The sequence below is a fragment of the Rutidosis leptorrhynchoides genome, chromosome 2, assembly GCF_046630445.1.
Source record: "Rutidosis leptorrhynchoides isolate AG116_Rl617_1_P2 chromosome 2, CSIRO_AGI_Rlap_v1, whole genome shotgun sequence".
In the NCBI taxonomy this organism is placed as follows: domain Eukaryota; kingdom Viridiplantae; phylum Streptophyta; class Magnoliopsida; order Asterales; family Asteraceae; genus Rutidosis; species Rutidosis leptorrhynchoides.
Genome location: NC_092334.1, coordinates 533,126,077 through 533,142,739, shown reverse-complemented (window position 1 = coordinate 533,142,739; position 16,663 = coordinate 533,126,077). Strand labels below are relative to the sequence as shown.

General features: G+C 32.3%; 2 protein-coding genes across 2 annotated transcripts; both read left to right on the top strand.

Moving 5' to 3' along the window:
* Nucleotides 1-6,405: 6,405 nt before the first annotated feature.
* LOC139889616 (uncharacterized) lies at nucleotides 6,406-10,048 on the top strand. Its single transcript, XM_071872557.1, has 3 exons — nucleotides 6,406-6,821; nucleotides 6,897-7,079; nucleotides 9,900-10,048. Exons 1-3 carry the CDS (start codon nucleotides 6,455-6,457, stop codon nucleotides 10,046-10,048), a joined length of 699 nt encoding a protein of 232 aa, XP_071728658.1. The 5' UTR covers nucleotides 6,406-6,454.
* Nucleotides 10,049-12,960: 2,912 nt separating this feature from the next.
* LOC139892974 (polyubiquitin) lies at nucleotides 12,961-14,776 on the top strand. Its single transcript, XM_071876105.1, has 2 exons — nucleotides 12,961-13,042; nucleotides 13,696-14,776. The coding sequence occupies exon 2, from the start codon at nucleotides 13,696-13,698 to the stop codon at nucleotides 14,611-14,613; it is 918 nt and encodes a 305-aa protein (XP_071732206.1). The 5' UTR covers nucleotides 12,961-13,042; the 3' UTR covers nucleotides 14,614-14,776.
* The last annotated feature ends 1,887 nt before the right edge of the window (nucleotides 14,777-16,663 follow it).

Sequence of the window (16,663 nt, the reverse complement as noted above, 5' to 3'; positions counted from 1 at the left end):
ATGGGCAATAAACTAACATCAACTCGTCAAACATCATGATTACGGAAGTTTAAATAAGCATAATTCCTTTATTTTCATATTTAATTGCACTTCTAATTATCGCACTTTTATTTATTGTCATTATATTTAATTGCACTTTTAATTATCGTACTTTTTAATTATCGCAATTTTATTTTATCGCACTTTTATTTATTGTAATTTTATTATCGTTATTTACTTTATGCTTTAAATTAAGTCTTTTATTTATTTAATATTTTACATTAGGTTTTAACTGCGACTAAAGTTTTAAAAATCGACAAACCAGTCATTAAATGGTAAAAACCCCCTTTTTATAATAATAATATTACTTATATATATTTGTATTTTTATAAAATAAAACTAATATAGCGTTAAGCTTTGTTTAAAAGATTTCCCTGTGGAACGAACCGGACTTACTAAAAACTACACTACTGTACGATTAGGTACACTGCCTATAAGTGTTGTAGCAAGGTTTAAGTATATCCATTCTATAAATAAATAAATATCTTGTGTAAAATTGTATCGTATTTAATAGTATTTCGTTGTAAAATATAAGCTATTTCATATACACCTCGCATAACATCATATATAACTCATTGTTAACATATTTATGGAGATACTTATTTATCATAATCTCATGTTAGCCATATATATATATCCATTTATATAACACCATGTAGTTTTTACAAGTTTTTAACGTTCGTGAATCGCCAGTCAACTTGGGTGGTCAATTGTCTATATGAAACTCATTTCAAATAATCAAGTCTTAACAAGTTTGATTGCTTATCATGTTGGAAACATTTAATCATGTAAATATCAATCTCATTTAATATATAAGTATATAAACATGGAAAAGTTCGGGTCACTACAGAAATGATTGTTATACACTTTGAAAATTTCGGGTATGATATTCTCAACCTCATCTCCTTCATCATTATCATCTTCACTATCATACTTTCCATCACCAAGTAGATTATCATGGATTGTAAAAACGTTGGGTGTTGGCAAAGTTTCACTCACTTCATCATCTTCCTCATCACTCTCACTAACTTCTTCATTATACTCTTTTCCATCATCTTCACCTTCATCATTATCCTTATCACAAACATCTTCACCAACCCCGAGTGGATCATCATAGACTTTAAAAACATTGGGTGTTGGTAAAGCTTCAATCAATTCGTCATCTTCCTCGTCACTTTCATCATCTTCATCATATTCATCATCCTTACAATCTTCATCCTCTTCATCATCTTCACTCTCATCTACATCATTGGTTATCAAAGACTCAGGTACTTGTGCAATCTCTACTACTTCGGCCTTGGCATAAAAGCTATCATCATCTTCATCATCATCATCATCATCATCATCATCATAAAAGACCCAATTTCTTGAACAAGAAGTAGAGACTACGGGTGAGATGGGTGGTGAAATGGTAGTGGGTACAAAATCTTCAAGTAAAGGGAGCATGGAACACACGGTTTTCTCTAAGCTTTGAAATGAAGCGTGTTGAATTTCTAACATTTCTCTCAAATCTCTTCTTTCTTGAACTAGAGCCTTCATACGGTTAAGGTGGGTTCTCACAACGTTTGAGAATAACTCTAGTAAATTCGGATCAATCTCCTCTTGTTGTTGATTTTGAAATTGAAATTGAGGAGAATCCCATGTCGAGTCATCTCCCTCATAAAAATAGTCCATTGGTTGACCAAGAGAGTCAAAATTAGAAATGGGACCATAATCACAAGGTTAATCCGCGGGAACAAATCATTCATATAAGACCACTCCCTACAGCTAGTTATCCGTTAGTTACCCGCTCATTACCCGTCATTACCCGTAACTAACCATAGGCACGAACTAGTTACCCGCTTTAGTTATCCGCTTTCACCATGGATTTAATGGAAGTATGAGGTTTAGTTATAGATTTGTGGGTCCCAATGATTTTTTATTGTTTGGACTTAATGCTTTATTGCTTGTACTTTGTATATTAAGAGGGTTATTATTTTAGGCATGATAGGGAGTGTTTAGTTATGGGTTAGTTATAGAATATTGGTGTTGATGTGGCGATGATGTGGAAGGTTAAGAGGATGAATAGTTTAGTTATGATAGAGAGTGGCCTAACCATTATCATAACCTCCATCATCATAATAACCATCATAGGCACCAACATAAGCATTCGGCTTAACATTAGCTTGCGAAGAATTCATATAACCGTTGTCATTCATACCCATGTAACCATCATTCATATACCCATAACCATCATTTATACCCAAATAATCACCATTGTTGCCCAAATAACCATTGTCATCATTCATGCCCAAATAACCATTATTCATATCCATGTGACTTGAGTATTCCATCAATTGTTGATCATAATTCGCAATTTTTGATATCAAGTAGTCACACAAAGCATCATACTCCACCATCTAGCTTAATCACACCACAAACAAACAAAGAAACGTTTTTCGAATACAAGCAAATATAAACTAAAAGTAACTTTTGCAAGAATGAAATTCTTACAAAAGGATCGAACAACTAAAAATTTAAACCAACTACCCAACTTAGCTAACCGCTCCCCGGCAGCGGCGCCAAGAAAGTGTTGATGCGTACATGACAATACATCTTTTACCCTCTAAATTTATACAAGATTCAAATATTACAAATAAGCACACACAACTAACGAGCACTTAGAACCCGATCATTATAGTGCTTTAATGTAAGTATTCATTTCAAGTTCGTCCCAAGAGAGCAGTGTAAGTCGAATAATTGAAACTATTAATTGTCCTAGGGTTTGTTTGATTAGGGGGTTTTGATTGATTGTAATTAACAACTAAAATGTGCGCAACTAATCAAACTTAAACTTAGCAAATAAGACTAGTAACAAGTAACGAGTAACAAAATATTAAGAACTTAAACCAATTAACTAAGTAGTGTTCACTTACCTAATCCTCTATATGCTTGGATAGACCCATTTTACCCAAATTGCTATCGCACTAGTTATTGAACTATTAAATGTTTAGCATCACTACTAAACCTCAAATCAAATAACACTCCGCGAATTTACATAAGCATTGTATCCTAAGATCGAGTTAAGCATGATTTGGTCATTGAGATTGAGCTTGGGTTAAAATCACTTAAAACCCCCCAACTATCGAAATCACTTAAGATAATCGGCACTACTATGTTGACTAAAGGCCAATTGAAAACCAACCTAGATCAAGAACACAATCACTTGCAATTCCTAAACTAGTTCTCTAGATCACCTAAGGTGTTGAAGCACATATTGATTCACTTCTCAAATCACTAAGAGAGCTACACAACATATGTAATCAAAGTTAAGCCTAAAACAAACTCATAGTAATGGATCTTTAGCCAACTCAACAACACATGATCATGTAATTCATTCAAACAACAATAATCAATTGATTAAGGGCATATCTTATGCATTAAAGATTCATAGATAAGCAAACATAAGTGGTTTAGCCAAACATAGCAAAGATTACACTAGCAATAAGCATAAAAACATCAATAAACATCATCTTGAGTGATTACAAGTAATTAATTCAAAGCTAGATGAAGAAAAACAAAGATTACAACTAATAAGTGCAAAATGAGTAAAGTAGAGTGGAGATTATAACCCAAAATGGAGAAGAAACACTAAAATGGAGAATAGATGATATGAATCTATCACTAATCTTCATGGAATTGGAGTTGGGAGCATGGAATTGGACTTCATCTTGATGGAATCATGATTGGAACCCTTTTAGGGCTCCAAAACGGCCTAAGGAACCAGCTCTCTCACTCAAAAACCCCAAATTTGCTTTTATAGGTCGGCTGAATCAGCTTCAGGAGCGCCACAATAGGGGTAGTTTTGGGTGCACCGCAATAGACCAGGAGCGCCGCTTTTGACCTGAAAGTGCCGCTTTTGAGGCTGAGAGCGCCGCTTTTGGTCACTGACTTTTTAATACACGTTTTAGCACATAGGAGCGCCGCTTTTGACCCTGGAACTTCATTTTCACTCCAAAACTTCACTAGGTTCATTCCTTTGGTCCAAGGGTTGATTCCTTAGCATCAATATGAACTTTTAGGCCACTTTTGTCCCGAAACGACTAAATACCACAAACTGCTAACTAATCATCACAACCCGTATCGAAATGCCACGAAAGTAGGGATATATTGCGAAGATAAATATGTATATTTTCTAATGACCCGTCCTAATCCATCTGGACGAATACATTACATTTAGTTACATCGCAAGGTACTTGACCTCTATATGATACATTTTACAAACATTGCATTCGTTTTTGAAAAGACAATCTTTCATTACATCGAAAGTTGACGGCATGCATACCATTTCATAATATATCCAACTATAATTGACTTAATAATAATCTTGATGAACTCAACGACTCGAATGCAACGTCTTTTGAAATATGTCATGAATGACTCCAAGTAATATCTCTAAAATGAGCAAATGCACAGCGGAAGATTTCTTTAATACCTGAGAATAAACATGTTTTAAAGTGTCAACCAAAAGGTTGGTGAGTTCATTAGTTTATCATAATCATTCATTTTTATCATTTTAATAGACCACAAGATCTCAGATATTTAATTGTACATGTAACCCGAGTACATAATAACACGCGTAACCCGCGAATTAAAAATCCATCTCATATCAGGCATTTCGCATAAACTGCATAGAGATAAAAATCATTCATATGGTGAACACCTGGTAATCGACATTAACAAAACGCGTCTAGAATATCCCCATCATTCCGGGACTCTCATCGGACATGATAAAATCGAAGTACTAAAGCATCTGTAACCCGTATGGGGTTTGTTAGGCTCAATAGATCTATCTTTAGGATTCGCGTCAATTAGGATTTCTGTTCCCTAATTCTTAGATTACCATTCGATTCGATAATCCAACCATAGAATGTAGTTTCGATTACTTGTGTCAATTTCGTAAAACATTTATAAAAGCAGCGCATGTATTCTCAGTCCCAAAAATATATATTGCAAAAGCATTTAAAAAGGGAGCAAATGAAACTCACTACACTGTATTTTGTTGTAAAAATACATATGACGGCATTGAACAAGTGTAGGGTTGGCCTCGGATTCACGAACTTATATCATTCATATATATATTAAAACATATACTTGTAATCGAACAAATATATATATTATTATTAGTGATATAGTTTTTTATATTAATACTTATATATTTCATTATTTAATTAGGTTTATTCATTTTATATATTTTAATAAATAAGATATTAATATAGTTTAAGTATGTGTATAAAGTATATTTCTATTTGTTTGTTAAATTGTTAATTATGATAACATTAATATTAGTAATAATAATGATATTTTATAATAATAATGATAAAAGTGATAATAATAATGTTAATAAAAATAATGATATCAATAATAATAATAATACTAATTATAATAAATATGATAAGAATAGTTATAATAATTTTACTAATTCCATTAAATCTTATTTTGATTAAAATTCTAGTCATTTTCATAATAATATTTATATCAAGATTTCTATATTTAATCTTAATAATATTATAAAAACCTTTATTTTCATGGTCATAATAATCATAATCTTCGTAGTTAATAACTATGGCTTCTCATAACCTTAATTTACCTTAATTTGTATCAAAATTATAATTTTTACATGTATTCATATAATTATAACAAATTTCTATAATCTTTAATATAACAACTTTTATTATATACTTGTGTTATTAACCTGTTTAATAACCTTGAAATCATAATAATAATAATAATAATACTAGCAATAATATTATAATAATAATAATACTAATAATAACAATAATATTTGTAGTAATGATATTACTAATAATAATAACGATATTGTTAAGAATGATATTTATGTTAATACTGATACTTATATTAATAGAAATCTTATTAAGAATGATAATATATCAATAATAACAATAATCTTAATCTTAATAATAATAATAATAGTAGTAATAATAATAATAATAATAATAATAATAATAATAATAATAATAATAATAATAATAATACTTATACGATTAGTAATAATAATAATAACGGTTGTAATACTTTATAATTACGATTGTGATATTAATGCTAATACTAATAATTGTACTATACTAATAATAATTACAATACTTACAATAACAATAATAATTATAATTATAATAATAATAAAGATGATAATAATAATAATAATAATAATAATAATAATAATAATAATAATAATAATAATAATAATAATAATAATAATAATAATAATAAACAGGTAGGTGTCTTTCCTCCTACGGAGGACCCTCGCAGCAGGCAAGTAGGTGTCTTTCCTCCTAATATTGCTCGGCCTTTAAATGGTGTTAAGTTGCTGGGGGCCCCCGCAAGTTCCGATCCTGGTTTTAGTAGTGAACTGGTGATGCAAAGGGTGACTAAGTCCATTGCGCTTATGGATAAGGTTGCTAAGCTTGATGATCCTCAGTGTGAGTTGTTGTTGCTTAGGGCATGTACGGGAGTTTCTAAACTCTACTTTACCTTGCGTACTTGTCCTCCTAGTATATTAGAGGCGGCTCAACGCGCTTTCGATGGAGCCCTTCGATCTTCCTTGGAGCGTATTGTTACTGCTTCAGGGCCTGGGTTTGGTGATTGGCAGTGGCGGCTTGCCACCTTGCCATTTGCTTTTGGAGGGCTTGGTGTTTATTCGGCGGGAGATGTTAGTCATTATGCTTTTCTGGCTTCTCGGTTACAGACTGCTGGGTTGCAGACCAAGCTCCTACGTCATGCGGGTATTGTTGGTCTTGGTCATGCTTTTGAAGATGCATTGGGTCTGTTTAATAATACGGTTGGGTTTGATATTTTAGGTAATCCGAGTGAGGTCGCTGCCCCAATACTCATGAAGAAATTGGCAGATGTTTATTTCACAAAGGTTACCGCTTCTGCAGAATCCACTTTTTCGTTATCTCCCCGACAATCGGCCTTATGGAAATCACAGCAGGGTGTTCACACCTCTGCTTGGCTAAGGGCAGTCCCTATTTTGGGGTTAGGTCAGACGATGAACGCAAAGACTTACCGATGTGTGTTGTGCTACCGGTTAGGTGTTCCATTGTTCTCTATCTCGACGGCATGCTCTGCCTGTTCAAGGGTTTTTACTGGGGATATTTTCGGGGATCACGCGGTGTCTTGTGCTGGTATGGTGGGTATTAAGCATCGACATAATATTGTTCGGGATTCCCTTGTTGATGTTTGTTATCGATCTGGGATTTCTGCGAGAAAGGAGGTTGACATTGGGTTGTCTGGAGGGAATGACAGGGCCCTCAGACCTGCAGATGTGTTACTTTATTCCTGGAATTGTGGTCGCGATGTCTGTGTTGACTTGACAGGGTCTTCTCCTTTGACACAGTCTGGGCTTTCTGACTTTGTCCCTGGACGTGCTGTGGTTGAGGCGGCTCGTCGGAAGCGGGTCAAGTATGAATCTTGCTGTCAGGCGATTGGTTATGGTTTCATTCCTTTCTCATTTTCTTCCCTTGGGGAATTAGAGAAGGAGGCTGTTTCTTTGCTTAAGCGGGTTCAGAAGAGTTCGATGGCGCAAGATATTGGTGCCGGTGCTGCTGCTCATATTTTTACTAGGATAGGTTTTGCTATTGCTAGAGGTGTGGGGGCCCAGATTGTCTCTAGGCTTCCCACTAATTTTTTGTAAGTTTTAAAACTTTTAAGTTTATTATTATTATTATTATTATAATAATAATAATAATAATAATAATAATAATAATAATAATAATAATAATAATAATAATAATAATAATAATAATAATAATAATAATAATAATATTAGGAACAAAAATAAGAGATTATACCCATTAAAAGCTTCACTAAAAATGAATTTGTCTCCGACCGGACTCGAACCCGAGACCTCTCGCTACTCTGTAACCATACTTAACCAACGGACCATCATTGTTTTTCTGATAACTGACTAAACTTGAATCTATATAACTGTTTCTGTTTTTCCTCCTTCTCCTTCGATCCAACTAGTCGACCAATTCTAGTTTTCCAATCTCCATGTCAAAGATTTTTGATACTACAATTTATTATAACAATTAATATCATTTATCAATTATTGGTATTATTTTAGAAGGCGAAAAATAAAAATCAAACAGATGACCTGCATCTGCTGTCGCGACAGTAATAATAAAAAAATAAATTGAATATCGAATTTGATCACGTTATGACTTATGATTATAACATAAAAGAGTTTGTAAATCCTTCATAGAAACTATTGGAATCATTAGATTAACTCGAATCATCACAGAAAATTCAAATTTAATTGATGAACAATTGTTGACTTTTTTTGAAATTAACCTTTGACTTCTAAATTCGCAATCAATTCAAAGAATTGGGACATGAAAACTTACAGATAGCTTATTTGGATCCTTCCTAGTAGGACTGCAATTCCAGATTTTGAATTTAGTTCGTAATCGAGGTTTTTGGAAAAATGGATCAAGTACAGGGGATAAATGGTTTTCGTTTTCTGTTTTTATTTTCTATTAACAGCAGCTATAATCAATATGTAACGATAATGTGAATTTTAATTCCACATTGGAGCAGTATGCTTGTTGTTATCTAGTGCTAATTGGCGACAAAGAATCACGTACAAAGGAAAGGAGATATAGAACGATGTAGATGGATAACAGATCCAATTATCAATCTGTTTTACGTAATTAATAAATATTAATTAGTAATTATATTTATAATAATAATAATAATACAAATAATTAAAATGCTAATATTAATAATAATAATTGAAATAATAATATTAATGATAAAAATATTAAAATTTTAATAATAAAAGAATAATAATGATAATAATAATTTTAAATGATAATTTTTAATAACCATGTTAGTAATAATAATTTTTATATTAATAATTTCAATAAAAATGATAATTTTTAAAATGATAACAACTAATAATTTATTTAAGTCATAACTAATTTGTAATTTCAATCTTTCTTATAATAATATTTATATTAATAATCTTTATTTTAATAATTCTAAAATTATTAGAATTTTATTATTTACAATTGTAACAGTAACAGAAATAATATAATCAATACTTATATTAATATTAGTATTAATAATAATGGAAGTAATAATAATAATGTTATAGTAACTATATCTTTAACTTGTAATTATATCTAATATATTAATATTTCATATTATTAATTATGTAAGATTTAATAATTACATAATATTTATAACTTATATATATATATATATATATATATATATATATATATATATATATATATATATATATATATATATATATATATATATATATATATATATATATATATATATATATATATATATCTCAATATACATGTAATAACTATGTATAGAATTCATATATATCTATACATAGATTTATTTTAATAACAACTTGCTTATCTTATACCTTATTTTCCATATTGAATTCTAATAATTAATTTTTATATTTTATAATTACAAATTATTATATATATATATATATATATATATATATATATATATATATATACACACACATACATACATATTTATTTACAACAATTGTTCGTGAATTATCGGAAATAGTCAAAGGTCAAATAATTTCATGTAAATAGTTCAAAAATATTGAGATTCAATCTTACAGGCTTTGCTTATCGTGTCGAAGACATATAAAGATCAAGTTTAAATTTGGTCAAAAATTTCCGGGTCGTCACATATTTTGAGCAATATCAGCCGCTCTTTTGTTGGCATGTTGTCGCTGGGTTGGAGTTTACATTATAGTGCGTTATTGTAGGCAAACTGAATAATTTTTCTTGACTACAAAACAATACGCAATGTAGGATTTCCCATGGAAGCTGCTACTCTTTCCTTGTCATTCGATGTGCGGCGACATAAACATCATTCATATTTAAGTACTTTAGTACTTCAGATCTACCAACGACTTCTTATATTTCAGGATGAAGAGGTGTTTGCAGCTGAAGTTTACTAATAACGTCCATAATAAACACATGATTAATTAATTAGTAACTGTTGATAGCATAAGCTGTTACCTGTTTCTTCGTCAGCATGAGATCCAGGAACCAATTTGATGTCCACCTGCAGTATTCAATTACATCATGAAAGGATACAAAAATAATAGGGCTACCGCGTTCCGAGGCATGAAAGTCTATAAATCGATAACCTTCCATCACCTACATCATTCGGACAGCTTCGATCGCTTCTAAATAAATCCAAAGCAATGCAATACGTAAGAAGTAAGATATTAATAATGTAAAGTACAACACTTGAACACAAATGGCTAAAACAGTAAAGTCATGTTAATATGTTTTAAAATATGAATGGGTTGAAATTAAAAAAGTAAGCATATAATTATCATAACTCATATGAAACGGAACCAAGAATAAATTGTGATATGTCTTCAGACTTTACCTATTTTAATATATGCTTTCATAAACATATATGTCATACTTATCACTGTGGATTATGCACATTACCTGAAAAAAATCATCATTAAAGGTTCCAACTTAATACATCCAAGTTGATATAAAATGGATAACATAAATAATACTATGGAGACCAAAAATCAAATGTATCATCCTACAGTCCGTTTCAACCAACAAATAAGCAGCAGCAGTGTCTTCCATTGAAGATAGAAGCACTTAAAGTATGTACACAGGTAAAATTACAAAGAACAGCAAAGCAAAAACTAAGTTAAAATGAGCATAAAATAAATATAGTTAAAATGAGTAATTGTACATTATGAATGATAACTATAACAGATCTTTCAACAGTGGACTTTCAAAACCAAATAGCAAAAACTGAAATGTAATCGAGTAACCTCCTTTTGTTCATATGATCCTTTGTAAAATTGCATTGACCAATAACAAGATTTAAAAGTCCATTTGAAATATTTTTTTACTCCCTTTAACAAAAGCTCATGAACCTGAAAAATCATTAGTATCAACTATAGAATAAATACACATGTTTTGATGTTGAATAACCGAAAGACGGTGATATTGCAGCAATATGAGATTTTCGTTTTGTTCGTATCAGAACTGTAACACATAAAATCATCTGTATTATAAAGTATGAATCCTTAGGTCGTAATAAATATTAATGATTGACAAAGCAAAAATCAATAATAAAAAATAAAAGAACAATCCTGAAAACAAAGATTCATGTGACGGTGGTTACGCCGGAGACAACAACGGGGAAGAATAGTGGTTGTGCCGGTAACTGTAAAACCGTAAATAAATACCAAATCAAAAGAAGTAAAACCCTAGAAAACAAATCAGCGGTAGTGACGGTAGTGACGGTAGCGACGGTGGCGATGGTAACGACTAGCGAGGGTAGTCTGGTGGAGTTGGTGGCAGCGAAGAAGGCGATGGTGGTGGTGACGGTGCTGACGTCGAGATGAAGATGGTGAGAGGGGGAGAGAAAAGGCACAACTGAGATGGATTTTGTGAGAGTGGGAAGAAACACGTAGCACAACACGCTAAACACGAAAGAAGCACGTAGCAAGTAGGTGAATGTCCAAAATATCTTCAGTTACTGTTCATCATTTTCGCTATTAGTAAATAGATAAATTTATACATAATTTTTAATTCAGATTTAAGTTATTTAATTATACATCAATGCTCTTATCAACTTACTCATTAGTTAGAAAATTTATTCTTATTATTATTATTATTATTATTATTATTATTATTATTATTATTATTATTATTATTATTTTATTATTATTATTATTATTATTATTATTATTATTATTATTATTATTATTATTTTATTATTATTATTATTATTATTATTATTATTATTATTATTATTATTATTATTATTATTATTATTATTTTATTTTATTATTATTATTATTATTATTATTATTATTTATTTATTATTATATACTAATAACAACCAAGTTTTTGGTCGTTTCTTCTTTTGGTCAATGTAGTTTTGGCCAAGGGAATTTTTTGTCAAATGAATAATACTTAGGGGTAGAAAATATAAATATTCGAGGGTAGAATTTTTAATTGTTTAGGGGAATGAAATGTAATTTTAGAGTTTAAAATGTATTTTTTTAATTTAATATAATAATCATTAAATAAAACTCACTCAATATTTTTACGCGATTCATTTTTTTTCCCCCGCGAGTTAGGTTGCTTTGTCATCATCTTTCAACTCGAAATAATTTTATGAACAAAACTTAACTAATTGTATTCGAAACAGAGTTCATTTTTTAAGGAAACATTATATATATAAACTCAACCAACTATATCAAATAGATGGCAAGAACAAGTGGTAAGTTAATGAGTTCTTAAGAGAAAAGACATGAGTTCAAGTCCTCATGTCCCTTTTTTCTTTCTTTTTGTTCTTAATTTTTTTTATCTCAATTCTCCCCTAACAATAGTTTCATAAAAGACGTTAAAATGTTCCACCGCAATGGGCGGACCATTAGGTACATTTGTTTTCCTTGGATAGAGTTAAAGAAAACACTATAACCGATCATGTTGTCAGTATTTACTTTTAATAAAAATAAAAAAGAGAAATAATCAACAAAACGAATGTTACTTTCGACATTATTTTGTTTTCTTTAGATATCGTGTTCTCGAAATTTTAGGTACCAATCAACGTATATCCATATGTAACCGCAGCAACGCGCGGTCGGAACTTTTTCTAGTTATTATTATTATATATTTATATTTTATTTATTATACTTAAAAAAATAAGAGGAAGGTGACAATTTTAGTTTCCATATGATTCCTACCTTGGCTTCACGCATGAGGCAACAAACAAGGACTCATCGTACACGTGTCATATTCTAATTGGATTTTCGTAACCGACTCTCTTTAATATCGCCTATAAATTATCCCTAATTTTACCCCCATTTCATCATCATAAGCTGATTACAATCGATTAATCTCTCTCAAATCTTAAAGTTTATTCTTTTTCTCGTAATTTTCATCAATCAAATTTGTCGAAGGTATTATTCTTTCTTTCTTTACAATTATCTCTTAATTTTAATCTACTTGAAATATGTTCATTTCTATTGATATTCGTTGAATTAGGGTTTCGATTTACGAACAATTCTATCAAATTGTTGTTGATCTTGTTACGTCATTGTAGATCTGTTGTATAATATACGAACATTTTCATCAAAATTTTGTAGATCTGGTTACGGTTTTTGAGTTATAGCTTTAAATATTACTTTTCTTATGGAAAATTTCTCTTATTTATATGATCTTATTTTAGTTTTGGATCTAATTTTATATGCTATATAGATCTGTTATGCTTAAAAATTGTGTTTCATATATATAATTTACCTTTTGGAACCGGTATCTGATATATAACTTCCATTATCTGTTCGTGGCCTTTTAAATATATTTATATTTGTAATGTATATGCTCATCAATAATATATTATATGTGTTTAACCTTTATTTTTTGTGTAGATTTGTGTGTCAGATTTATATGGTGTTAATTACTCTTCCTTTTAATTTACACCTGAGTATGATCAGTTGTTCAATTCATGGTTGGTAGTGTAATATTGTCTTTAAATGATGTATCAGATATATAAAATAATTCCAGTTTGGCTGTATTTATTGTATTAATGATTCGTTTGTTAATAATAATACAGATGCAGATATTTGTAAAGACTCTGACTGGTAAGACAATCACACTAGAAGTCGAAAGCTCTGATACAATCGACAACGTTAAGGCTAAGATCCAAGATAAGGAAGGTATTCCACCAGACCAACAAAGGCTCATCTTTGCTGGTAAGCAACTCGAAGACGGTCGAACCTTAGCTGACTACAACATCCAAAAGGAATCCACACTACACCTTGTTCTTAGATTGAGAGGTGGGATGCAAATCTTTGTTAAGACCTTGACCGGAAAGACCATCACTTTGGAGGTCGAAAGCTCTGACACCATTGACAATGTTAAGGCCAAGATACAAGATAAGGAAGGGATCCCACCAGACCAGCAGAGATTGATCTTTGCAGGAAAGCAGCTTGAAGATGGCCGAACTCTTGCAGATTACAACATTCAGAAAGAGTCAACTCTCCATTTGGTCCTTCGATTACGTGGTGGTATGCAGATATTCGTGAAAACCTTAACTGGAAAGACTATAACTTTGGAGGTTGAAAGCTCGGACACAATCGATAATGTGAAGGCGAAGATACAAGATAAGGAAGGGATCCCACCGGACCAGCAGAGGTTGATCTTTGCAGGAAAACAGTTGGAAGATGGTAGGACTTTGGCTGATTACAATATTCAGAAGGAGTCTACACTTCATTTGGTGTTGAGATTAAGGGGAGGTATGCAGATTTTCGTCAAGACGTTAACTGGAAAGACGATAACTTTGGAAGTGGAGAGTTCGGATACGATTGATAATGTGAAGGCGAAAATTCAGGATAAGGAGGGGATTCCACCAGACCAGCAGAGGTTGATCTTTGCCGGAAAACAATTGGAAGATGGTCGTACGCTTGCTGACTACAACATTCAGAAGGAATCGACTCTTCATCTGGTGCTTCGTCTTCGTGGAGGATTTTAAGTTTTCAGTGTATTGTTTGGTGGTGGTTATTATCTGCTTGTGAATGTGAACAATGTTTTTTTTTTTTTTTTTTTTTTTTCCTTTTCTTGGTGTTTATGGTGTGTTGGATGAATGAATGAATGAAGGGAACAGCAATTGTAGTGTTTTGAAAATATTTGATGGATTTTGTGGTTTGATAATCTTTGTTTCATGTATAATCTTTGTGGTTTGATACCCTGCAAGTCCTGCACAATGGGAAACCAAAACCCAATTCATCAACTTTGAGTCGAATTAACCCAATTCATGCGTCACACCTTCAGGTTTCAAATACATCCTCGAAATAACCATATACTTCACTTTATATCCATAGTATACATCCGTCTCGTTGAAAACAAATTGGTTAACCGATGTTGGGTTAGTTCTCAAACTAGGCATACCACTAAACCGAAAATTCCAAGGTCCAAACCTAGTGTGCAAAACAGAACCACGTTTCTCGAATATTTGCGGAATTCCATTTCCATGACACCCAACGCCTGTCGAAGCCCGTACCAAATCCTTACCGAATTTTCCGGGTAATCAAAACTTTGCCATAAAAATATATCATCATTATTCCTACTTTCATTCCTTACAACAAAGTTTCCATTATCTAGTAGTTGTGCCACCGGAGTTGCATTTATTAACGACCCTAATAAAAAGGGCCAGATTGTGATATTATCGTTACTTATAAGCTGCAGGGTACCGTTGTCACCGATTTGGAGTACGCCTGAGGTATCGTTAAGTGGTGCATCTCTGTTTGCGACCCATACAACGGTTCCGTTTGAAATCTTTTTATGGCGTATTCCCAAGTATCGATTGTTGGAGTTACCCAAACTGAAAAATCCAAGTTGAAACAGTTGATTTGATGAAACAATTAATAGTATCACCATCTCTGAATGCTTGATTTGGGAATATAGTGTTAACTGCATTTGAACTTGTTAACATTGACACCAATATGTACAAAATATTTTTAAAGGCGAAGTCACACATCATACACAATTTTTTCACGAAAATATACAAATGTCACCTACCCAAAAACTATTGTTTGGAGAGGTTACATGATAGTGGGGGCTGCTATTGCTAGCATCTCAGAAGATAACTTTGACAAAATCCTGTTAAGGCTAGTTTTCTATAAATATGATGATGCATATTTTAACCGAGGGGTTTAATATGTCTGCTCAATACGTAAAGAGGGGTTTAAGGATCTTAGAACGTGGCTCTCCGGTCCGGCTACCGTGAATAACCCTGGCCGACATGATGATGTCGGCGGGGTGGCCAAGTGATTAAGTCCACCTTCGATAGCGGTCGCTGATCGGAAGGCCCCAAATAAGGTCGTAGGTACTAGCTTACAAAAGACTAACCTGTTAACCTTGAAAAGATGCTGAATGATGCTGTTTTACGTAATGTGTATCGTATGCGATGGTTACGTAATGTGCTGTGTCCGGTAAATGATGATTAGGGTTTGTATTTATAGGCAAACCCTAATTCTAGAACCGTCCCAGATCACGTTAATCTCATCCATAACTGACTCCCCCGAATCACGGATATAATTATGGAAAAGATATTTACTTGACAGCTAAGCAACCGCCGTACCGGGAACAAAGGAATCAGATACAATCCGCATACCGCATAGCGCACACAAGTACACGCATACGCACACTATTAAGCGCTCGCATGCATATTAGGTGCGCATGCGGGTTGCGGTATCATTATGTCCCCCCAGTTTGATGTTATATGACGCAAGACACATGACATCAAACTATTAAGCGGAAAAAACAAGAAAACGGCTAGCATTTAATATTCCGCGTGCGCCTCGATGCCATTAAATGCCTGTCACAATCGCAGAAGCCCATTCGGCGGACATGACATAAAGTGGCAGTGTGTCAGGCGCGTGCCAACCACGCGCGTACATGTAATCATACCCAACTGGCATCCACGCGCATCAATAAAGTGCTGGCCGTCGATTGCGTAACACGTGTACAGCCACAATCACACCACTCCATCCCATGACTCCCAATCTTCCCTATAAATACCC